Raw genomic sequence first — 26,690 nt, forward strand, 5'->3', positions numbered from 1 at the left:
CAATTCTTCCTTAATTCACCGCAAGGTGCCCGTGAAGCCAGATGTTATTTTTCAACCTAAAATCTGCTGTGAAATTTGTTGGCTTGTGGAGTACAATGGGGAGGATTTCAAGGGCACAGATGGCCAGTTAGTTGGGTGCTCAACTCCCATTGTTCAGCTTTTGAAATCTTCACTCCATGACCGTTTTGTTCCAAGAGTTGACTTCTGCACTGCAGAACTGGAGGAGATGTGCTTGCTCTACTCCGTGAAGCGCAGAGTTTCCGTACCTGGAGTAATTTGATTAATCTCTACCCTTTTGGCAGAGGTTATGCCCACGCTTTAATTTTATAACATTTGATCGTTTCAACACAATCTTTTGTGAGGTTGTGGCTCACGTGCAGTTACAGCAGGGGTGAATCTGGCTCCATATTACTAACTGTTCTTTTGTATTACGCTTGTTAAAATCAAGGTATAGACCAACCTACATCATGAGTACAAAGGTTTTGTTCAGCTCAGGGTTCTGTTTGGTTCCAGCCAAAAGACCCCATTAAGGTTGGCTATTCACTTGAGGGCCACATGAAAGAATCTTAGAACACTGATCCCTTCAGCAATCTCAAAAGGAACTTATAAATGCCACTAAGAATGTTCTGTATAAGCAAGAATATTCTAATCTGGGGTGGTTCCATTCCATCCCCCCTCCCCCCCCCCAAAGGCTTGACCAGCACTTCTTAAAACACATGTTCATGACTCTTGTTTATTGCACTGTTCCCTTAACAGCCCTCTAAAAGAAGTGCTTTTTCAATGACCTTCCAACCTTTGGTAGCCTTTTTCACCTTTTGGGCTGAGTTCATACTGTGACTGAAGGAATACAAACTAGGGATACAGAGCAATCAAGTGCTCTTCTAGGAGTTTGTCTGTATCTGTACTCGAGATTAGTGACTTTGTGCTGAAGCCTAGAACAGGGATTTCAATTTCATATTGAACAGCTCTCCCAGATCTCCCTCAGTCCATATAGAAAACTCGGCTGAAAAACAAGATTTATAACACCTTGAAACCACTTGTCCTAGGATGCCTGTTTAGTTTCATCTGCAGTGCTATCTCTTTCTCCCATAACTGATGGACAGAAGACATTCAGTGGAGCTGTCTCAGTGTCTGACTAGTTGCCTGGAGTAAAGATATCGCCAGCGTTATCCTGCCAGATGAAGGTGGATCTGAAAAGATGTAGTGTTTTGCTGCTCCCTATGCTCTGTCCCTACCCCTTCTCTTCTCCCTCACTGGGCCCTTGTGTACCCTTCCAATCCCACCACATGTAAATACATTTCAGTAGTGCAATGCAGTGCAGTCATACTTAGTGCAAAAATAAAAAGTCTTATCCAGACCAAAAGCTCAAACTTCCCCCACCCCCAAATCAACTCTCATTAAAGTATACACATGCCCCAAAACAAAGTGGGATTTGCAGTCTCCCAGCCATACTTTCACATGCCTCATCTTCTCTCTGCCTGCTCAATGCAGAGTTGTCATTAGCAGATGTAACCTTTATTACTTGAAACAAAAAGGAACAAAAAAAGTCAAATGGCTGAAAAGCAGAGGAGGCAGGTCATTGTGGAGGGGCAATATGAGGAAGAGAGAATTGAATGGATACAGCAAAAGGTCAGTAGTGGTTTTTACACAAAGATGATCAGATGGCTCCATCGTAAAGGGCCTGTGTAAGCGTAGAAAAGATATAAAGCTTCTCTGTTCCCAAAACACAGTCCTTACTTCAACAGTGCCCAGTTGAAGGTTCTGTAGTGCAATCAACTCTTTGAAGTGGCAACTCTCAGCAGCCACCCTAAAACAGCCAGAAGGATCAACACTAGCCTTAGTCCTTTCCCTCTCACACCAACACACACACATATATATTCTCACGGCCCTTTTCGGCGGGTGGAGGAGGGGTGGTAGAGATGGAAATTATCAGTACAGATATAAACTGTTCAGTATTTAAAAACAAAAATGCACAAGGAAAACAAAATAAAGCACACTTCTAAAATGGACAAGAGGGTTACTGAATCCCAATCAGCCTGCAGTGCTCACCTTCCCTTGTGGTTTTTATAAAAACAATAACCATTCAGGGCTTGCCACTTAGTTAATGATCATTAGAAGATTATCTTGGAAAGCACAGGAAGGACCTGGGCGTTCTCAATAGTTTGAAGATTATTTACACATCTGAGGGTCCCCCTTTAAACCTCACACAATCAGAAAGGAGTGTGGGGAAGCCATTGAGAGCATGGAAACAGAACAGGCAATGAGCTAAAACATAAACATATGCAAAGTGCTATGCGGTAGGATGATTTTTCCACTGCTATTCAGCAGGACACTGAGTCCAGACAAACACCCCTACTCCCCCCCCGAATCCTGGACTGATAGTGGAGGGGGAAAAGGAAAAAGACCTACTTTCTCCCTCTGAGCCTTTTCAGGAAGACAGGAGTACTCATCACACTCTGTTTCACTTCAGTGCAGGAAAGATTTAACATGGTTTCAAATCCTCAGAAAGAAGAAAGGAAGGAATCATAGATTCCAAGGCCAGAAGGGATCACTGTGATCAGCTGTGTAACACCACCCACAGAACTTCCCCAAAATAATTCCTAGAGCAGATCTTTCAGAAAAATATCCAATCTTGATTTAAAAAATGCTAGTGATGGAGCATCCACTACCCTCCCCGAATTGGGAAATTGTTCCAATGGTTAATTACCTTCACTGTTAAAAATGTACACCTTATTTCCAGACTGAATTTGTCTAGCTTTAACTTCCAGCCACTGGATCGTTGTTACACCTTTCTTTGCTAGACTAAAGAGCCCATTGTTAAATACTTGTTCCTCATGTAGGTATATATAGACTGTAATAATCTCTTTGTTAAACTAACTAGATTGAGCTCCTTGAGTCTATCACTGTAAGGCATGTTTGCTAATTCTTTAATCATTCTTGTGGCTCTTCTCTGAACTCTCTCCAATTTACCAACACCCTTCTATAATTGTGGACACCAATGCCAAATACAGAGATTAAAATAACCTCTTGACTCCTACTTGAGATGCACAGGATGGCATTCACTCTTTTGGCCACAGCATCACATTGGGAGCTCATGTTTGCCACAACCCCCATAGCTTTTTCAGAGGCTCTGCTTCCCGGGATAGTGTTCCCCATCCTGTAAGCATGGCCTGCATTCTTTGTTCCTAGATGTATTTAAGCAGGCAGAGTCCAAATAGGGATGTGGAGATCCTGGAGGTACATCTCAAATCTACCCTGTATACCTCAACTGCAGAAAAATGACAGTTGTAAGAACTAGTTTTGTTGTTTATAGCTATTTGAGAGCCCACCATGAAAAGAGCTATATGGAATCAGAGTTGACAGAGATGGAAAAGATATAATCATTCTTTGAAGGCCTTCCCCAGAGCCTCCCCATGTCAGAGAATCTATAAAATATAAAACTGATACAACTAGCTCTTATGTAAAATATGTAACACCAACCTACTCAATACAAAATACCATCAATAAAAGTCCTAGATACTCAGCTGGCTGCACGTCAGGGCCATAATCTCTATTTGCTGAAATGTTGAGCTCATGCCACCTGGTAGTCACTCACATCCATTCTCCTTCACAAAACAGTGTGGTACCTTATGAAGAGAGGTTGCCTACAGACAACCTTGCATAGTGCAGTGTGTTTCTAAACTTCAAAGGATGGGTGTGCTGGTCCTGGGGTGGCAAGTCTATTCTATTGCACAAAAGCAGGGTCGTCTCACCCACCTTGTTTTCATGAGATCAGTGATATGTAAATAGTTCTGGCTAAAATAGCCTAATGACTAAAATCAATTGACTCCAAGTAACATCACTGGAAATTCACAGGGCCTGCTGCTCGGTTACACTAGGACCCCCTTTGCCCCACTCTGGCACTGTAAAGGAGTCTTCATGTAAATGATTGTGTCCATACTTTGGGCTACCTTTTTCATTATTTTCTAGTTATGATAAAAATTCAATTACATGTTTAAAGGCCAACCAAAAATGTGGACTTGTGGGAGGAAGAAAGGCTCCAAGATAGTAATGAGGCTGACACAAACATCTTGTGCCTTGTTCTAAACGAAGCAGCTTCGTCTCTGTTCAGTTCTTTCAAATAGGTAAAGCGTCAGCCTAGCAAAGTGGCAAGAAACTTTTAATCATCAAACCCTTGAATGAGGTGAAAGCTGCCTGGTGGGGGAAACCCAAATGTTCAGTCGGGTTCACCTTTGGGCAGAAACAGGCCATGTTCAGGCAAGTCCTGTGACATACTAAAGAGAGTAGGGGAAATTGATATTTAGGGTTATATCATTCCATATGGCTAGGTTTGCCTTTCTGATGTGAGCGGGTGTACAGAAGCCAAGGAGAATGCTCACGTGAATAAGGCTTGCAGAATGAGGCCCACGAAGTAGTGCTCAGAGCAGCTTACAATAGGAAGTAATGATCCCACTCAATCTGACTAAGAATGCCCATCCTTTCTGTGCTGACTAGCTCCTACTGCCCAGTTTTCTAGGCTGAGTTATGGTTACAGATGGAGTTCATGGGAAAGGACTGAGTTCCCCAAGTTTTTATTTGAGACTTTGAACCTGAAATTCAGAGCAAAACTTCAGGGGTGCGCACCCACAACATATCAGAAATCAGGAATAATCTGACAGGTTTGCAGATAATGCTGACCTACCTCCTGACATTAATTAAAAAGGAGATGAGGCAAACTGCAAGGCAGTGAAACTTGTTTATGAACAATGGTAGCCCTGACTCAGGTGACTGCACCCCACCAATAAAAAAGCGTTCTGAGCTTAAAATTTTTTTTTTAAAGCAGAGCAGAAGCATCACTCTTTTCCTGAACTGGGCATGGGTGAACAGAAGCCCCTGTGTGGGTGTGCAAGCCCTCCTTTTTCCTGGGAAGTCTCCCTTTCTTTGGTGCAAGACCTCTCATTTTGGTACCGGGGCTCCAAAGGAGAAACTTTCTCTCCTTTATTATCCAACCTTACAGTGAAGATCTGTAAAGAAAATCCCTTTCTAGCCATGTATAAGTAACATAAACTATTTTCTGTTAGTACAAGTGCTCCCTCTAGTGATGACAATGTTACTTAACCTGTTGTGTTACTCAACTGCTGTGTAATAATAATAATAATAATAATTAATAATAAAAGGAACTTGAGATGGATGCCTGTTGAATACAAAAAGAACAGGTGTACTTGTGGCACCTTAGAGACTAACCAATTTATTTGAACATAAGCTTTCGTGAGCTACAGCTCACTTCATCCTATGCTACAGTCTATAGAAACATGAGATTGCAGCTTGCATTAGTCTACAAGGTCTACTTAACCAGTTAAGAACTAGAAAGAGAAAGTAATAATGAATGATATACTGGAATAATAGCTTTCCTTGATGTCTATGCCAAGGTAGGTATCAAATCCAGGGGTCTATAAATCTTCAAAACCAGCACAGTAAGAGAATGACAAAGAATGCTAGTTCAAAAACGGGTCCTTAGAACATCACAATCTTTCTGGTTTACATTTCTACAGAGAATACAAAAGAAAAGATAAGAATTCAAAATGCTGCTCAAATGCAAGATTTCTGGATAACAAATGACTGTCTTGATATGTTAAAGTAGTTTTCACCAGCTAGTTATTTTGTTAGTTTCACTTTCATTTAGGCAATTGTATCCTATACACACTACATTCTAAAAGTACAATCTCTAGTGTGGATAATCTACAGGTCTGTTACCATCCTGTTTGTCAGACCACTTCTTAGCCTAAAAATACACACTGTAAACTGCATAGTTGTAAAATGAACCGAGGTTTTGCCAAAAAAAAAAAGAAAAAAGAAAGAAAGAAAGAAAAAGAAAAAAGAAAAAAATGCATTGGGAAAAATAAAAGCAACAGGAAAGATAACAAATCAAGAGACACGACGGTAACTAATAATTTATCCTAAGTGAGTTACTGAAATTTACGAAGGATTAGCAGAAGAAAGTGTGGAATGGGTGTGTAATTACTTAAATGATCAGGCATTCACACCAGGGAGAAAAGGCTCTTTAGGAAAATAAACATGATTTTGAAACTAACTGAAGGACAAGGCAAAGGTTGCGATGAGAAATCATGGACCTTTGGCTCAGTGCTCTCTGTGTCATTAGCGAAATGGAATTAGCTTTATGAATATGGCAAGCAGTAATTCCTTGGACTAACTGGACCAGAAGGTGCCTGTCAGGAAAAAAAAAAAAAAAAAAAGCCTCCTCAACTCACAAAATGATACTGTTTGTTACCTGCGCAATTGCTTTATGGAGGCTGCTTCCTTCCCCCTCGTGTCTCAAAGAGTCAAAACGATACACAGAGAACAAAGAAAGGTTGGATGTTGACATCGCTGCTGGAAGACTGCAATGTTTAAATTGCAAGTGGAAATGAGGAAAGGAAAGAAATGGGAAGTTGTAGTAGTCTGGTTTCCACGGAAGTGCATACGTTAGATGATCAGAATAGAGTATGTAAAGAATGTCAATACCTGCTGATCTCTAAGCTTGAAGTCCCTACTTTGTTATTGTACAAACACAGTAAGAGCTAGTCTACACTTAACATGCTGCAGCTGCGCTGCCATACTGCTTCAGTGAGGACATTGCCTATACCAATGGGAGGACTTCTCCTGTCACCCTAGGTAATCCACCTCCCTGAGAGGCAGTAGATATGGTGACATCCTATTGACATAGCGCTGTCTATACTGGGAGTTAGGTCAGTATAACTGGGTGGTCAGTGGTGTGGAAAATCCCCTGAGTGACGTAGTTATACAAACATAAGTTGCAAGTGTAGACCAAGCCTGAGGATAACATTTTCCCTCCAACACCAGTTCCAAGTAAACTGATTTACGGTGACACAACTCTTCTCATATCTGAGGAAGTACAACTTCTAGATGGACTATCCCTCATTCCCACCAGCTCTGTACAGAGAATGAAGAAATTAGGTACAATAGATACTTTATCCCCATCCACTTCACTTTAGCCATATTCAGTTAGGAGAGAATGATAAATCTTACCCAAAGAGAGATGAGCATGAAAGAGAACAACAGATCTAAATTCCCCCAAACTTGTATGAAGTTTAGATCTGGACTTGCAGCTTGGGCCCATCTGGTGTATCAATACTGATTATCTGATGAAAAAATAAGGAAAAGAAAAGTCACCCTGTAATTTCAATCAATGGAGGCATGGCTGTTGCATTGACTCTAGAGATGGGTCTGAACCATCAAGTTTGGTTCTAGGTCAAATCTTCCTCAGAGTTCAGGAGCATTTGGATATGGGGTTTGGTTAAGCCTTTCTCCAGTTAAATCTTTTCAGCAACTCTTTGGGGATAAGGTAAATCTGTTTGGATAAAATAAGATGTGGCCCAGACTTCAAACCAACTAGGCATTTCTGGAGTGTTGCACAAAAATTAGAAAAGACAACATCCAACATGGAAACTAAAGCATGAAACCTCCTGAGCTGACATTCATATCTACTGGAGGTTGTTGAGATCTGAAAATGGGGAAGGCAAAGATGACACTTAAGTTGTGATCAGAACATGTTTATGGCAACAGGCAAAGATAATTCTTTATCTGACTCATATCAAACTCCACGGGTCGCATTCAAGACAGCAGCAGAGAATTTTGTTTCCACTACTGTAACATTAACTTGGTGGGGAATCTAAGGAAGTCATAATCGCTCCTTTGAAAATTTTTGGAGAAACAGAATAGAGAAGAGTGAAGGGATCAAGATACTTCATGGCACCATTCTTCAAGGCAAGAAGGAAACCTGCCATGTTCTTTCCCCAAATGAAACGATGAAACTGAATATCCTTGAAGAGAGCTCACAGATTCCTTCATGTTTTTTAATTGCTTTTTCTTCTGATATAAAAGGGATAATAGGACACAATCATGAAGTTTTTGTAGAGCCTAATACTGTTTTATGTTGGTTTTTTTTACATTCACCTTCCTACATTTTGCTAAACAGATTGATTAAAAAAATATCTAGAAAAGAAAACCTGTTAAGACAATACACAAGCCAATAATACAAAAAGCAAACTAGAGTTGTAATAATGATCATTAAATGCTTCAAAATAGCTGCAGCAGGTCGGTGGTGAATGATAAATATAAGCAATCATTTTTCTATGATCACAGGCAGATGCAAAATTTAAAATGAATATACTACGTATATATAGAGATGTAAAGTTGTTATATAGTGTACTGTATGTTCTAGTTTTCAGAAATACTGCCTTGTAGTGTATTGTATTTAACTAAGCAGAGCTAAATAGCAACTTCTCTTCTTCCACAAAGTCACTACTACTGTTAATAAAAATAACATATTTTTCCAAGAAAAAAAATACCTTCAGTGACAGTCACAGACATTTTTAACGATAGAAAGACAATGAACATACATTGAACAAAACAAAAACAAAAGAAAAGAAAAAAGAAATGGTTGCATTTGTTGCCTCACTTACAGAAGGAAGAAAAACGCCACCAATACTTGAAGATACACGAAGAGAAATAACATTTACTCAACTCTGTATGAGCAAAACTATGTATCTATCTATACAAGTCACAACAGCAAAACCCCAATCTGGCAAAAGAACTCCGGAGTGAAGAAATTGGTTTTTATTATTTCAGGGCTATCATGCTTCCACTGTAGGTGACCAAAGCCAAACTTTCTCACTTAGCCCACTAAATGAACTAGCGTGACATGATTTTTGGCAGTCTGATGTATGCACGAACTACACCCAGAATACTCTTATAGCTCACTGAAATTTTCCTCCTCCTGATAGTTGATTGGACTGCTAGACACAGTAAAAACACATACTCCTGGAAAGACTTTGGCAAAGGCCACCTTGGTTTCAGGAGACAGTTCATGAATGATTGTTAGTCACTGCACAAGCAGACTGGATTAGATATATGTGTACATGTATGCACAGGCCTACGCATAGTATCTTACAAGAGCTGGAGAAGAAGCTGTTTGATATGGGGCTTTAGAGATTCTGGACCTTGAAAGTCCCATAGTCCTCGTTCTCATAAATGCTGTTGACTTTTTGATGATTTGCTAATTTCAGTTCCTATCCTTTTTTAGGGGGATGGAGGCATCAAACAACTCCATTACTGCCGCTGTGCTCGAGTCCCGTAACTTATTTTTGTTCTTATTAACTCAAAGACATGACCACAGCAGATGGAAATAAGCGACTGACCATGGGAGCAGAGTTACAGAGCAGAGAGCCTTCATGTGTGAACATTTCCATTGCAGTGAGGAAAGCAATGCTGGGCTATCTTGATAGCGCTGTAAGGCCACATGAGGTGCTGTGAGGCACACTTGGCCATCCCTGCAGTACCGGTACGTGTACACATGAAAATATACTGGGCAAAATCCTGAGTCAGTACTCAGTTTTTAACCAAGATCCTGTTTGGGCAAAGACCCACTTAATAGCATTTGGCCCACAGAAATGGGTGTGTTTATAAAGTAGAGAGACCTGCATATATGCTGTATACATACATATATGTCCATAATGTATTACGAAGTCATGCTAATGGCTCCATAGTTAAAGTTGCAACCATCCTCTCTTTCTAAGCCCTTTTTCTGATCATCTCTCTTTGTCCAACCCTCCCCACTCCAAAACAAAACAAAGCCCCATATACAGAGAGCCAAACCTGAAGTCTTTAATCAGTTCTCATTCTATCAAAGATCTAATTGATGTCAATGAGAATTCAGACAAAATGAAAACTGACTAAGGACTTCACTGAAAGATCACAGGAAAAAGTGGCAATGGATTTCAGTGAAATGTACATTTGTGTGATTATGTCATAATTCCTCATGAACGTGATATTCTTTTTCCATCTCATATTACATATTCAGTATTTGGGTGATTTTTGAGACAACACAAGCATCAACAAATATTGACAGCATCAGTGCTGCAAACTAGAGGTGAGAACAGAAGCAAACCTAGATGGACAAGGTACCTAGTTGAAACTGGGAATCACAGCATATACCTGGCTGTTCCTAAGGAACATGGAGCTGCAGAACAGTGAAGCCCCATTTTGGGGTCCATGTTCAGTGAATGTGTAACCAAGTTACGAACACCTCTTGAGAGCATTTTGAATACTGAGTACGGTGGAAATCACCAGTGAGTCAACTGCAGGAGATGTACACAATGCATGTTGCTGCAATTCTTCTTTTAAGAGAATGTCTACACTAGGAAATTTCTTACTGCAGTTGCACTAGTGCTGCCAGTAGCATAAGGTCTAGAGGAGACGATGCACAGGTGTTTTTGCCACAATCTCACCTGAGTTTGGCCTACCCTAGCGCTGATATCATTGGTAGCAGTGGTGCACCTGCACCATCGCTGAAAAACAGGTCTGAAACGTCTTAGCATAAGCAAGGTTTAGCTGATAATGAAATTGCATTGCACCAGAAGAGGAAACACGAGCCTGCAGCTCATGGGATTAATCTGACAGAAGTATCATGCATGTTGGGCCCTCAGTGACACATCCACTGTAGTACGAAGATTATGAGAGGACACTACATTTTTCCTAGCAGAAGTCATCACTGAATACTACAAAGGGCCAATGTCTGCGGTCAATGACACCTGTACAATCCCGACATCAAGGGGTTGAATTGGCGTAAACGAAGGCCTGAATTTAACATAAAGACTTGTAGGAAAGAAAGAGGAAGAAAGGAAATCTTCATAAAAGTAGGGATGTAACTTTTCAGTGGAGTCTCTCTCTCTCATCAACTCTGTTGGGATTGGTGACTTTGAGTGAGTAGGCCAAATCTCAAAGCCTGTACTCAAGTTATTAACATCAAGGGAGTTCTGTCAGAGATCAAGACTTGTCCTGTAGTGGCTTATGAAGAGACAATGTCAAGAGCAAGAAAATGACAAGAGGACTATTTTAGATCTCAAACCTGGAGCCATCACTGAAATTAACAGATTACTGAGAATGCAGTGCAAATAGATTCAAGATACTTCTTAATTAGCGCTGATACTTTCCCACTGATGAAGTTGTCACAGCTTGTCTGTCCCCTCCCATCCCAAGTGCTGCCACACATCTTGAACAGGAAAACACAAAATACTGCATTTCACATAAATAAATGTTTTAAATCAGATCTATTTATATAGCGATACAAAAAATAACGACACTCCACCCTCCCCAGAGGGATTTCTGTTTTAAGGCAGCAATTCTACATAAGGCTGCAATACATTTGCTTCCCCAAGAAACATTCCACTTGATCCTACTTTCCCTAGGTTTTGAATCATAGTGCTAGGGTGGGTTTTATTTTAATTTAATTTAATTTTATTTTAAGCACAAACGTGTAATGCTGAGAGTTAAAATCTAAATTAACAGTACGCTTCGGAAGACACTCCTCCTTCCTGACCCCACTCACACTGATTTCGTACTCCTCTTGTCTCCCATTTCTCCCTGGCAGTCCTTACTCATGAGGAGACTGGGTCCTTGTTTTCACTGCATGGCTGTATCCTGCTATGCAGAGTCCAGTTCAAGACAAAGGGCTGTAGAGGTTACAGGGGCTATTGATAATCAGATCTCTGCTATGCTAAATGTGCATTAAAGAAACATTAGGTGCTTTCCTAGTATATTTCTTGTTGGGCCTATAAGCTCATTTCACTGAGTGCAGGGAAGGGAATGGCAATAAGGAAACAGATTTAATTTTAGGCTGTAGACATAGGATCGTATTTTTAACTTCAGAAACCATGAAGGTGGATTCTCATGGTAATTGCACTCATTACATTATCAGAAGTCTCTGAAACTATTCAAGTTTGTCTCCTTTGTTGTTATTTTGGATAGTTTTCAATTGGTAACTGAAGGGAGAGCACCGTGAGATTAAAAACCACTGGCCAACTCCATCCCTGCAGTTACGGTGGGGTTGAGTTTGGCCCCCTCCTACTTTATAACAAACATACAAATATTCATATTTGTGTTACTAACAATATCTTAAGTTATTAGCCTGCAGGAATGTTACAATTCCAATTTACTTTTCCTTGTTCCCTCCTATTTAGTTTCACCTCATTCATGGCAGGGGCAGTGACAACCGTCAGTTCCACCTTCTGGTTCTCATGCACTAGCACAGGGCTGCGATGTGTGGGGAACAACCATTGCTGGAGACTGTTTAAATGCAACCAAAAAAATACTGTTTGACTCTGTTAAACAGTACCACAAGAACATTTCTATTAGGTTTGTAAAACATTATTTTGTTTTCTTTTAAACTAGAGAACCTACATTTTGGACCAACACTACCTGACAGTGTCCTCTTTAATAACTAGAAATATTAGAGTTGGTAAGTTTTCACATATAAAACTTTGAGTCTGATTCTCCTCTCATTCACACCAGTTTCACACTGGTGTAGCTCCCTTGATGTCAGTTGAGTTACTGCCGATTTACACTGGTGAGAGGTCAGAATTAGTCCAAATGGTTTCCTAAAACTTCCTCCTCTTTGTAGAGACAATATTCTGGTTGAATAGATAACAACATCAGGGATAATCAGATTACAAAGCCCTGCCTCTTTCTTCCCTCCTGTCATCAGTTCCAGCCCCAGAACTCTCGGTTTCTGATGGTCTTACACTATTTAAATATTTCCCTCCACTGTCACTGCAAGCACAATGAAACAAACAGCCTTTTACTTTTAAAATAATACACGAGGGAGTGAGGCTGCCTCGTTTTTAGACAGGTGCTTCTTAGCCTGGGTGTGTGTCATGGTGAATGATTATATCTGACAGTTCTATGCTAAAAGGAGTTTCTGCTTTCCTTTGGCTTTTGCTCTGGGTTGAGCTAATCTGTATGAATAAGATGCATCTTTCCTTCTTCAGACCACATGGTTTTTTTTTTGTAAGTCAGCAGTCACATCTGTGCTGCTGTGGAAGGGTGAGATTGGGCAAATCCGAGGAGGAGGCAGACAAAACCAGCAGGATTTAGGCACTGTGGAGAAGCAAAGCAGGTGAGAAAGAGATCTGTGCCATTGCAGTGACAATCCCTGCTGTTTAAGAAGGAGAAGGGAGACTGTGAACAGGGAAGCTCCCTCCTAACCGCTAAGATAGACAATGCTGTGATGTAGGCAGGGATGGGGAGAAGGAAGGGTTGGGCAACTTACTGCAGGGCTGGGGGTGCGCCCTGCTGAGCAGGAGTCATTTTCAGCAGGGAGCGGTGCAGATTGCTTTAGGATGATGACAGACCTACAGCCTTGGACACTGAGGGTGTGTTCACACAGCATTTGGGACCGAGCGGGAGCAAGTCTCCCAGCTGGGTTGACAGACTTGGGCTAGCAGCACTCTAAAATTCACTTAGCTGAATTGACCCACTGCAGTAGTGTAGACAAGCCCTCAGTGCTGTCTAGACACTAGAATGCTCGTCAAGCCCAAGTCTATCACTGTGGGTTGGGAGACTCAGCCCTGCTCAGACAAAATGCTTGGTAGACATACCCTGAGGGGCTGGCCATATTTGACATGGTTTGGATGTTTCACACATCAGATTGGATTCAAGTATCTTGAAATGAATCTCTTTTGTGTCTCTTCCTTCAGTGTTTTTGGTTTCACCCCTAAGAGAAGACTGTCCCAGTGGAAAATACCCACTGAACTCAAGAGGTTTGTTTTCTAAGCTTGCTGCTTGCAAAGTGAATGATCCAGCATTAAGTGGGCATCTCAAACTCCACTAGGAGTTTGGGTATGCAAGAAATGAGGGACTGTGCTCATAGTGGTTATACTCATGTCTCTTTTGGATTAAAAAAATACAAACAATTAACAAAGAAAAATGGACTTTGCTTGGCCGCTGATCTTGGTGCAAATCTAATTCTCTGAGGGCATCCATGGCAGCCTTAAGTGCTATTGTTGCCTTTCCAAAAACATCTCTCCTTCCAGTAGAAATTCATCACAAATTTGGGGTGAATCTGAGTGCAGCGAAAAGCATTGGCTAGAAGCAGGCATAATGGAGACAGCTGCTGTGCAAACTATTTCAAAGCATTTCATGCAAAATACCCGCACCTATTCCACTCCTCTACCTCCCCTTATGAGAGACTAGTAATTGTGCCAAACTGTGAGAGTTCTGTGACTGGGACAAACATTAGGTGAAACTCATCCTATTCAAGTCTCCAGAGGTGTAAAGCTGGTGGGTTCACCCACTGTACTACCTGCCAGACAACTCTCATGAAATACAAGTTGTGCCATCACCTCCTTTGCAAGAGATAATTACAGTAGGCCCTCACTAATTCACACCCCCCCTAATTCACACCTACACACAAAACACTTGTTCACTCCTTACTTCTCAACAAAGATATATGGCTTGGTTCTGCATTCCTTGCACATTCAAATCTCTCAGTGAGGCAGACTTCAACTGAATGGCAGAGAGAAGGTAAATCTGGTCCTCCAATTTACCCTTGCATATAATACAAGAATAAAGGGACAATGGCAATATATTTAATACTGGAAAGGAAATATTTTTATGCAAATAATAATTAACCTCTGGAACTCGCTGCCACAAGATATTATTGATGCCAAGCGCTTAGCAGGATTAAAAAAAAAGAACTAGACATTTATAGGTGAATGAGAATTTTGGCTGTTATATTAGCTAGAGCACAAAATTAAGGGAAAGGAACCATCAAGATTCAGGCCTTAAACAGATATCTGACTAACTGGGGCTTCCCTTACAGGCAGGTTAGTCCATTATTGTCTGTTACAGAGATTCTTGCACCTTCCTCTGAAGGTGCTGGTACTGGCCACTGTCAGAGACAGGATACTGGTCAGATCTTAAATGGTATTTCCTATATGTTCAGCTGACTTCATTTGGTCTCCATGGGAGTTCTGGGTGCACAGGGGCCAAATTCTCATTTATCCAAAGGCCAATTTTACAGCATTCTAACACTGTAAAAGGGCCTTAAAGTGGGTGTAAATTACATTAAAAGGTGCCTCAGGGTAAATGAGAATCAGGTCCAAGGAATGCAGAATAAGGCCCTTTGTACAGGGTAGGGAGGCCACTGATGCATGCCCAGAACAGTGGATATTCTGGTAATTCCAGAACAGCGTGGGCCACCCTGCTTCTCCATGGGCGTGACCTTGCATGCATGATGAAATAATTAAAAAACAAGGCCTATATTTTCAAAGATGAGTGCCTAAAAGATAGGCTCCTGACTCCATAACGAGGCATTGAAATAAGTGGCCTGATTTTCAAATGCTGAGCATTTATCAGCTACTACTAAAGCCAAGCAGCAGGGTGCTCACCACTTTAGAAAATCCAGGCCACTTATTACTGAACCTAATAATATACTACAATCAGTTTAAATTTAAGGCAACCATTTTTGAAAATCTTGGCCTAAACTGCTTGTCAAAGCAGTTAAAGCTCATTTGGGGCTGCATTACCCTTACCTCTTATCTATTTAAAATCTGTTTCCTTGCTTATTCTCTAATTAGCACAATTTAATCATTCACAATGGGTCTTTAATTCACTTGTGAGAATTGATGAGGTCCTGCTATAAATCTGTACTTTGCAGATGATGCTTGTTTGATTTAGGGAAGATTGAAAATGGAAGCTGTCTAATCTGAACACGATTGTTCTGTCTAAATTCAACAGTCTGAGGATGTAAATCCTGATCTCACACACTCTGGTGTATCTCCTTTGACATCAGACTCACACTGCAACTATCCAATGTCTTGGCTTCTTCACGAAATTTCTCAATGGCAAATTAAACAGCTTTTCTCCAGGCCTCAGCTGGTGAATGGGCAGGCTACAACTATAAAGGTGTGGGAAATCTTTCATGAGACAAAGTTGTGTCCTATGATTTCATTTAATTTTACTTCCAAGGGACACCATCAAATACTTTTGTATAGTTTTCTCCCCCCATTGTCGTTGGAACATTTTTTCCTGTACAGATTTAGCGGGTTCTTTATTTGGCAGACATTAACTTTTGCTCTTTGTACCTTAGGCTCTCTCTCTTTCACTTCCTGGTTCATCATGACAGCATCAGTATTATCAATATAGATGTGAGAATAATATTTGCTAATTAACTTGCGTTCCTTTCGTAGCCAAGTCAAAATATTGGAGAATGATACAAATATGTCACTTCTAAAAACAACTGGTAACAGAAATATGTAAATTAAAAAAAATAGGGCCTGGTTCTTATTTACATTTGAGCCTGCTTTGAAGTCCCTTTATACCATCTTATTGTAATTAAGAATCATGCCTTTCATATTTAGGATCTTGTGAGCCTAAAGTATCTGACAGTATCCCCTTCAGTCAGTAATCGTATACACCTGACCCACAGCAATTAAGTCACCTGTGCTAAATTACAGACATCTGAAATAGAAGTTGTAGGCTTAAGAAATACTCAGCATTTAGTGAGAAAATCTACTGATTCATTTTTTAGAAAGTTGTCTGGAAAGAATGACTTGGAAATTTTCAGATTTTACAAGCAAAGTTTTGTAAACTTAAGAAAGTTTAATTTAAATACAGACCCATTTAAAATCTAAAGAAATTATTTTTCTGTTCTTTCCTTCTTTTTATTTAATTCTTTCTTTGCATATTATTGTTAGGTGCTTCTCTGCCTAAAATATAAAGTCCAGAGCGCAGCGGGTGCTAATCCTAGATAAGGATTTCAAACAATACAAAGATAGCGTCAGACACTGTTCCAGCTGAAGTAAAGAACCCAAGTACTTTGAGAGTTTGCCTTGGGGGAATTCTCACAAAGGTCTTTATGGAGGGAAGTAATGTGAGAGGTGAGAGACAACAGAACAAAATAAATATACTGACATACATGCTGATCAGGAATCTTAAATGCTGATTCTGCATTCCTTGCAGTTTTGGGTGCACAAAGAATGTAAGTCATGTCCTTTGATTTGACATTTTTGCAAATGAGAGGGAAGGGCAGGTTATTTGAAATTGTAAGGAAAGAAAGCTATTTTGGCATCAGTACAAATTAATGGGAGATCCGTTTTCCACACAGCTATGGAAGATCCGTAGTGAGCAAGATGGAAGTGTGACAGCAGTACAGCAGATTAATTCTTCTCCAGTGACCACAAGGAAGGGAAATCCTAACCTCTGGATCTTACATACTTTTTGACTATAAATTCTATCATTCCAGAGGCAAAATGAACATTGCTAGAAAACCTGCTTCTCACAATGAACCTCCCTTCAATAGGAACAAAATCCTAACTGGAACACCAAAAAATAAACAACAGGACCTTGATAAGAGCCAAAAGAGAACCAAATATCCAAACAAAGTAGCAGTTCAAATGCTATTGCAGGATGGACAGACTATAGTAGATGACCTCACAATGCCCCCACAGACCCAGGTAATTCTCAAACAATAAAAAACAAAGGAAAAAACAATACTACTAAAATAGAAAATAAAGAAACGTCCTTCCTCTTTTTAAATCAAAAATCAGGATCGCTCCCCCCACCCTCCCTCTTATCTGGAAGCAGGTTAGCTAACCTTAACAGTCTCCGTTTAAAAGTTTATATATATACATATATATACACACACACACACACATATATATATATATATATATGTATATATATAATAAAAGAGAAGATATTAGTGGCAGTGTACGCAAAACAAAAAAGAAAACAAAGAAAAATTACTTTTAGCAATCTCACTTTTTTTGTTTGTTTTTTTTACACAAATACTGTTGTAAATATATTTAAAAAAATCAGCATTCTATCTGGTAAACGTCACTTTTGCCCCTCTATAAAATTTTCAATTAAAAAAGTCCCAAGAACTCTTTTTTTTTAAATTATCCCCTCCCACCCACCCACCCTCTATTCCTCTTTCTTCCACAAGAATAAATCCTGATGCAACTGTTTTGTTTTGTTTTGTTTTTTTGCAAAGATTGTGGGAACTAATCCTTCTCTTGTACCTCCACTCGCAGCTTGCAAACCTCAATATTTGTTTTTCTCTGCGTTTCTCTTTGCCTTCCGTGAAAGTCCCTCTTGATTGTGCTGAGGCTCTGGGCTCAGCGAAGACACTGAATAAATTACAAAAGAAAGCCACCGTTGCTTGTTGTCTGAATCTTCCTGGTGTCTGCTCAAAGGTGGTGGTGGTGAGGGGAAAGCGGGATGGGAGGGTGAGCTAAAGAGCGTGGGATGGAGCAGGATCCAGGAGAAGAAGCTGTGATTCTTATTCCTGATCCTGAAGGGACACTTCACCATCCAACCCAAGCCCTCTCCTCAGCCCTTTTAGAGTGTGTGTGTGTGTGTGTGTGTGTGTGTGTGTGAGAGAGAGAGAGAGAGAAAGAGAGAGAGAGAGAGAGAGAGAGAGAGAAAGATAAAGCAGACAAACGGTGGAAACCAGCAGGGCCTTGTTTCGTCTGGTTGCTGTTCAACCAATAGTGATATATTCCACAGTTCTAACTGGATACTGTGAAGTCCGAGAGCGGTCAGAATTGTGAATTACGTCCATTGAAACACTGCAAACGGTGTACTTAAAACGACAGTAGGCCTTGTAGATTTCGTAATATACTCTTGTTTTGTTTTTTTGTAGTGCTCTTCACAAGTGAGAAAAAAAAGATTTTTTAAAATTTTTTTTTTGTTATTTTTTTGTTTGTTTTTTTTGTAGTAAAGAAGGGTTGTATTTAGAGGCCAGTAGCTAGAGATCCAACCAGTGGAGCTCCTGAAGCACTACCTGGCCTTAAGGCCACCATCCAAGGGAGGTCGGGAAAACTATTATTCACCCAGCCTCCGGAAATGTAATGTACCAGCAGGCAAAAAACAGTTCTTCATGTAGTACAAAAACAACGAAACTAAAAATAAAGAAAAAAAAGGAAGAAAGAAAAAGGTAAAAAGGAAACAAAAACATTTCTTAAATTCTAGTGCCATAGCTTTTTAGTTGTTGTTTCTATTTTGTTTTTTGTTCATAACAAAGAGACAGAGATTCTACTTATCCGTCTGACACATGCATCCTCATGTGGTCGTTGAAATGCTCGATTTGGTCAAACTTAGCTGGACAGACAGAGCAGACGTACGTGGTCCCCTCTGTGCAGGCCACCACCCCGGCAGGGACAGCCCTGGTACCAGTGCCTGCTGAGCCAGCCGTGCCGTTGGTGGCACTGTGCAGAGCCACATGCCTCTCCAGAAGGGTCTTGTGGGAAAACTTCTTCTTGCAGATGTAGCACTCGTAGGACTTCTCCCCACGGTGGAGGCGCATGTGCACGTTGAGGGAGCTCTTCTGGGTGAAGCGCTTGTTGCAGATGCTGCACTGGTAGGCCCTCACGCCGGTGTGCGTCACCATGTGTTTGATTAGGTAATCCTTTAAGGAGAAGGAGCGCCAACAGATGCTGCATTGGTGGGGCTTCTCACCTGCCCAGTACCAGAGAGAGAGAGAAATATAAACAAATAAACAGACAAAAATTTTTTTTAACAAATTAAGCTCAGTTCAGTGAGGCTCTCTGGAATAGTTCCAGGTCTTTCTGGAATCTCTGGAGACATGATCTGGGGGAGGAAGAATGGTTTTGTTAATAATAATACAAAACTTGGGACATAAACAATACTTTTCATCTATAGATCTCAAAATGCTTTACAAAGGGCATGATCATTATCCCCAATTAAACAGAGGATGAAAGAGATTCAGCCCAGATTTTTAAAGGTATTTAGGCATTGCTGTGCTCAGCATTGCAAAGCCTAGCTGACTCAGAAGACTATATCTCATTTTCGGAAGTTAGGAATGTAGGACTCTAAATTCCATCAACTGTCAATGGGATTTTAGCTCCTAAGTGTGCCTAACTCCCTTTTGAAATGAGATGCAGGCTCTTAAATCTGTTTGGCATTGCATCACTGAGCACAGCAATGCCTAAATACCTTTTAAAATCTGGACCTTGTCCAAGGTCACACAGCAAGTCGCTGGCAGAGTCAGGAAGAGAACCCAACTCTCCCTTGCTCCCTGCCACATGTTCTAACCACTCAGCTACAGTTGATCTCTGAGCACAGGGCTGGGAATTAGGAAATGTGTTTCATTCTTGTTTTCTAGCGCTCACCTCCTGGCTGGCCTTGGTCAAGTCACTTCATCTCTCTATGCCTCAGTTTCTCCACCTGTAAATATTAGATGGGGATAATGATACTGACCCACCTCACATGGGAGCTGTGACCCTTAATACGTTAATGTTTGTAAAGTGCTTTGAGATTCTCAGGTGGAAGGTGCTAGAGAAGGGCAAAGGATTATTATTTCATAAGAGAGGTTTAAACTTATTGCTCCTTGTTCTGGTCAAACATGGCAGCTAAACAATTTGCAAGAATAACTACAAAGGATATTTGAACACACAAAAATTCTTGGGCCAGCTGCACAAAGTCAAAGCTCATACAATGGCTACATCTCCAGCATGACAGACATGAGAATTAAACTGTGTGACTGTCATTTCAATTGAACACCAAAAATCATGGGAATTAGGGATGTGGCCCTCTTATCACAGTGTATTCTCCACCCACAGCCAATCTAAGATCTTTCCCTACAGCAGGTCTAAGTTTTCCCTCAATATGATCCAGGCAACCCAGTGACCAGAAGGGTGCAACTGAGGGCATCATTTAGTCCAGTATATGTGACAGATTTGTCCAGATTAGCTTCAATTGTCCCATGTGATGTTCCACCCCTTACTTTGGGAGACAATTCCCAGCCTCATATACTGTACTATCAGGCAATGTTTTCATGATATTCACTCCACATCTTATCATTCATCTAAATCCCTAAATGCCACACCAAAAACCGTAACTCCTTAACTTTATTTCTTAAATCATACTTGGGGCAGTCAAGTGTTTTAATTCATCATGCCAAGAATTTATTGTCATTGAGAGGGATTCTAACATTTCATTTAAAAAGATTGTAATGGCACTTTTGTTTTTTTTGCCCATTGGTTACTCATCAATTTCCTAGCCCCTGGAGATGCTTCATGTTTTTGAAGAGATATTTCCGCTTTCTCTTAGAGTATATGTGTTGGCTACTTTAAACTGTAACATGGCATAGTCTCATATCAACGTGCAGAGACAAGAACATGTCATTGGCAACATTTAATTGCTTGCTTGTGCTGTGAGATTAGAGTATACGGCTCAAAACTCTGTGTCAGAAAAGATCATTTAATTCAGACCGGGCGGGGAAGGGCTTATACTTTTATTATGAGCCTTTATTCCTCTCCAGTTACTTTGCAGTTGACTAGACAAAGAATGCATGGGGCCAAATCAGTGGCTAGTGTAAGTGGGTGCAACTCCATTGTCTTCAGGCATTGCACTTCCTTAAAGCAGTGGTGAATCTGTCCCATAGCTTGCAAAATTATTGGCAAAAGCACTTCCTCTCTCCCGCAGTGTACGCCAATGTGGTACAAATTTATACCACTTGTTTTCATCTCTGCCTCTCCAAATAACAAATTCTTTCATCTAGGATTTAAGCAAAAGGTTTAGCAACCGTTGCCAGTCATCAGGGTCACAGGTTTGCAATAATCTGCACAGATAAACGCGGCTGAAGGGAAAGCTTCCTTCCCATCTGGTATGGCAAACAGCTAGGGTTTTGATCCCCGAGATCCCTGATGAGATTGGTAGAAAGAGAACTGCTGGGTGTGATGACCACATACATCATGCAATTGAGCTTTCTGAGCAAATGAAGCAGAGGCCTGTTGATATCCCTCCATTTGCACTTCCCCATTTTACCTCCTTCTCAATGCAAGTGCATTAGTCTGGATTGTACAAATATACAAAATTAAGGATCTCTTACTCCACTATAGGTTTTTTAAAAAGGTAATAGCAGGTAGTGTGACTGACTCAATGCAAAACATGGTAAACACATGATTCCTAAACGTGTGAATTTCCAGCACTTCGGCTCTGTTTCTAAGCACACCTATAACACGAATGTCAGGCTGTAACGAGGCTTTAGCATGGTGAGTCTGCTACAAAGATGGGATTATCTAACTGTGTCTGTAACTCGATTAATCAACTCAGCTGAACTATACCTCCTCAGAACCAATCTTGCTCCCATTGAAGCAAATAAGTGTTTTGCCTATTGATTTCAATGGGAGCAGAAGCCAATCCATTCCAATGCGTACTCCACACTTTCAATAGTTTACCTGTGTCAACCAAGAAATTCCCCATTTCATATCCTTCTGAACTCCTGTTCCCTGGCTTCAGATGGTCAATAGTTTCCTAGCCAGGAAAATATATTCTCCCGCTCTCCCCCTATGCTACCGTTTGCATTATTATATCCTCATATATATTGTGATACGGTATTTATCCCATCATTTGCTTCAAAATCTTTGTGTGGGGTCTTCTCTCCTAGGAATCTCACAAATAAATCAATATTTTTTCAGATGCAAATTTATTTCCTTACCAAACAATCCTTCTTTCACCTTTTCTTACTGAGAATTATTTGCATCAAAACAAGCAGACCCATGAAAAAACAGTTACTATCCTTTCTGTAACTCTTGTTCTTTAAGATGTGTTGCACATGTCCATTCAAGTGTAGGTGTGTGCACGCCCCAAGCACAGTTGCCAGAATTTTTTCCCCTAGTGGTGTAGCATCGGGTTGGCTCTGGTGCCCCCTGGTGCCGCATGCACATAGCACTGGTATAAAGGGCCCTCTTGACCCTGTGCCCCCTCAATTCCTTCTTTACCAGCTGACTCTGACTAGAGAGGAATGGGGGCGTGTCTTGGAATGGACATGTGCAACGCATCTCGAAGAACAACAGCTACAGAAAGGTTAGTAACTGTTTTTGCTTCTTCAAGTGCTTGCACATGTCCATTCCAATGTAGGTGACTCCCAAGCAGTTGCATAAGAGGTGGACTTGGAGTTCAGGAACATGCTGACAGCAAAGATCAAAGCTGGCATCATCTCTGACCTGCTGGGTGACGGCACAGTGAGTTGAGAATCCTCTACCACTATGAATAGCTGAGCAGATCTACAGAATGGCTTGGTCCTTTGTATATAGAACGTCAGGGCTAGTCTAACATCTAAAGAGTGTAGAGGTTGCTCCTCCCTGTTTGAATGCGATTTTGTGAAGAACTCAGTAGAAAGCTTGACTGCAGTGAAATTGCAAAACCACTTTTGGAAGGAAGGCTGGGTGCGTATGCAGCTGCATCTTATTCTTAAAGAAAATCATATACAGGGGCTCCGACATGAGGGCACGAATCTCCAAAATCTGTCTGGCCAAGGTGATGGCCACTAAAAAGGCTAGTTTCCGGGAGAGGTGAACTAATGAGCATGTTGCCAGTGGCTCAAACGGGGGACCCATAAGCCTTGATAAGATGAGGTTTAGGTCCCAGGAAGAAATGGGGTACAACCTGGGGTACAACCTCTCTAGGCCTTCAAGAAAAAGAATAACCATCTCATGCGAGAGGACAGACTGCTTGTTGACTGGGGGATGGAAAGCAGAAATCACTGTGAGGTGGACCTTAACTGAAGAAATAGCCAAATTTTGTTGTTTCAGATGTAATAGGTACTCCAAAATAAGCTGCAAAGAGGAACACAAGGGCAGAACTCCGTGTTGGGAAGACCAGATGGAGAATTGCCAAGTAATTGGTCCTGGTGGAGGGCTTCCTACTGCCTAGCAGGACCTTACAGACCAGCTCCAAGCATGCCTGCTCCTCTGGATTCAGCCATGGAACTTCCAGGCCATCAGATGGAGGGTGCTGAGGTTTGAATGGAGCAGTTGACTGTAGTCTCGGGAGATCAGATCCAGATACAAAGGAAGCAGAAGTGGAGCCTCTGCTGAGAGGCCTAACAAGGTGGCAAACCAATGTTGCCTTGGCCATGCTTGGGCTATGAGAATGACCTTCATTAGAACCTCATGCACTTGTGGGAAAGGATGAAAGGTGTAATACAGATGATCTGTCCACAGAAGCAGGAAACTGTCCATGAGAGACCCCAGGCTGTGGCCTTGCAGAGAGCAGAACTGGTGGCATTTCCTGTTGATCCGGGTAGGTTTAATGGGGGAGTTCCCCATTGTTGGAAAATGATCCTTGCAATGTCCGGCCACAGGGACTGTTCATGGTGAGTGGAGAAGGACCTGCTGAGGAAATTCACCAGCTGGTTCTGCGCTCCCAGGAGGTGAAAAGCCACGAGATGGATTGAATGTGCTATGCAGAACTCCCACAGATGAATTGCTTCCCGACACAGAGGGAAAGAGCATGCTCCACCTTGCCTGTTCTTTCTCCTCTGTGGGTCCTGCTGGTCTGATCGGGCAAAGTACTGGTCTGCCTGCTGGGGCCTGTAATGTTTCCTAGAAGTTGCTGGGGTATACAACCCCAGGGATGTCAAGGTTGCCCTGCAGTCCTTAGGAGTTTAGCATCAAGTTTGCTCCGAGAAGAGCGAGATTCTTCAAAAGGGAGATTCTGAGGGTTTGCTGAATCTCCTGAGGAAACCCAGACGACTGCAATCATGAGCTCCTACACATGGTTACAGCTAAGGCCTGGATCTGGCTGCACAGTCAGACATGTCCAGGGCTGCCTGAAAGGAGGCCCTCGCTACTGTTTTTGCTTCATCGACCAGCGAAGAGAACTCCTGTCTGGCTTCTTGAGGCAGCCAGTCTTTAAACTTTTGGATGGCATTGCACATATTAAAGTCACAGCATCCCAGTAGTGTCTGCTGGTTTGCTATGTGAAGTTGCAGCCCTCCTGTAGTATACACCTTTCTGCCAAAGAAGTCTAGTTTTTTGGGGTCCTTCACTTTAGGCATTGCTCCCGACTGCCCTTGCCAATCTCTTTCATGAGCAGTTGAAATTACCAGGGATCCTGGAGTGGGATGTGAGTGTAAGAACTCGTAACCCTCCTCTGGCATGAAATAATGCTGCTTTGTACGCTTTGCCGTTGGAGGAAGGGATGTGGGGGTCTACCACAACACCTTAACTGGGTCCATGATAGCTTCATTGAGTGGCCCACTGCCATCAGGATGTCCAGTAGGCTATGAGAGGACTCCTTGACCACGTCTGCCTGGATGCCCAGATTTGAGGCCACCCGCTTTGAGGCCACCAGGAGAGCTTTGTGGTTATCTTGGGGAGGAGACACACCAGCTGTCACCACAGCCTCATCCAGGGAGGAATAGGAGGAAGCCAGCACCAGCTGGGGAGCCTCCACCTCTCCTTCCATTTTGCCCCAGAGCCATGGGGCCTCCTCTTGAAGTTCGGTACCAGGCTCAGTACCAGAGTCCAGATCAGGAGTCTCCTGGAAACGCACTGGTGGTGCTTTGCTCTCAGAAGCCATCAAGTAGGAGCATCTTGAGAGAGATCCCTGGGCTGGAGGGAACCACCACAGATTCCAGAAGGGTCATGCACTTGGTGGCATCCCTATGTTTGGGGCAATAGAGGAGTAGGAGTGCCTCAGGGAGTAGCGTGGGCGGCTGTGAAGGCAAGAGGAGTACGACCCCATTTCCGACTCTGATGACAAGGAGTCTCGGTGATGCAACCAGGGCAGTGTGGACCCTGTTGGTGCTGGAGATCGGTGCCGCAGTGGTGAAACCAGCAATGAGGCTATCAAGGAAGGTTTTCCCCTAGAAAATAGTCCTGGTACTGGGCAGTACCCAGTGGCACCGCCAAAGACGGAGAGACTGGGAATGAAAGGAGGTCCTCGGCTGCTGCGAATGCTTCAGGAGTTGACAGCACCATAAACATACTGGAGCCATGTTGCCTGCCCGAGGTCGGTGCCTCCGGAGTCAGAGTCAGCGGAGCCTGTATAGGTGCCGGAGTTGCCGGTACCAGGTGTTGAGGTGCTGAGGTGGAAGAGTGGCTTGGCATGGATCTCACTCTATCCCAGTCTCCACGTCTGGCCAAATTTGGTTCTGGGGATTGAGCACTCTCCAGCTGCTTCTTGTTTTTTTTTCTTAGGCACTGGAGCCAGGTACTGGTGTCGAGACTTCCGCCTGGTGGCAAGCGTGCTCCGCACTGACGCCGAGTTACTCAGTACCGAGTCCAAGCAATTCGGCTCTGAAGCGGGTCTCAGAGATTCCTCCATGAGACGGACCTTCAATCTCACTTCCTGGCCTTTTTTGTGCAAGGTTTGAAGTTCTTACAGATCTGGCAGCAGTCCTTCCTATGTGCCTCTCCCAAGAACTTGAGAAAGCTTGAGTGCGGGTTGCTCAATAGCATTGACTTGCCAAAGGAAGCAAAAGGCTTGAAGCCCGGTAGCTGAGGCATCCCCCGGCACCAGGGGGCAGATGAACTTCGCTAACTGATCAGGGAAGGGTCCTACACTAATATAACTAAAAACTGACTAACTACAAACAACTGATTAACTATTTACACTAGAAAGATAGTGATAAACCCCTGGGAAGTTTGCTGAAGCAACCAGAGGAGTCCCAGCAACTGTCATGGGTGGTAAGAACGAACTGGGCAGGGGTGTAAGGTCAGCAGGGCTCCTTATACTGGCGCTATGAGAGCGCAGCACCAGGAGGCACCAGAGCTGACCCGATGGACACCACTAGGGGAAAAAATTCCAGTAACTGTGCTCGGGGTGCGCACACACCTACACTGGAATGGACATGTACAAGCACTTGAAGAAGAAACTAAGGTTACAGGAAACATTACTTTTCGGGACATGAATCCCATATCAGTTTTAGTCACGTTCACTTCTAAAATGCATGTGTTCCTCATTTTGGGCCTTTCTCCCATATCTGAATCTCACTGAGGAGAGTGGTGTGAGATTCTGACCAAAAATTATCAAAGCATGACATGAAGGAAAAGGCAGTGATGCTTTAAAATGTGTAAGGAAGCTTTTCTAGAGCTTTAATT

General features: G+C 42.1%; 1 protein-coding gene across 11 annotated transcripts in view; it reads right to left on the reverse strand.

Annotated features, from left to right (window-relative positions):
* Nucleotides 1–5,819: 5,819 nt before the first annotated feature.
* ZBTB20 (zinc finger and BTB domain containing 20) overlaps nt 5,820–26,690 on the reverse strand; it is a 669,002-nt gene continuing 648,131 nt past the window's right edge. For 10 of the 11 annotated variants that reach the window (XM_073308794.2, XM_073308802.2, XM_073308780.2 and 7 more), the window contains one exon: nt 17,763–19,296. In XM_073308794.2, the coding sequence (XP_073164895.1) occupies nt 18,878–19,296 (419 nt within the window). In that variant the 3' untranslated portion in view covers nt 17,763–18,877. Of the gene's footprint in view, nt 7,140–17,762; nt 19,297–26,690 lie in introns of those variants that run through there. The other variant, XM_073308823.2, reaches the window with a different exon arrangement.

Source organism: Lepidochelys kempii, chromosome 1, assembly GCF_965140285.1.
Source record: "Lepidochelys kempii isolate rLepKem1 chromosome 1, rLepKem1.hap1, whole genome shotgun sequence".
In the NCBI taxonomy this organism is placed as follows: Eukaryota; Metazoa; Chordata; order Testudines; family Cheloniidae; genus Lepidochelys; species Lepidochelys kempii.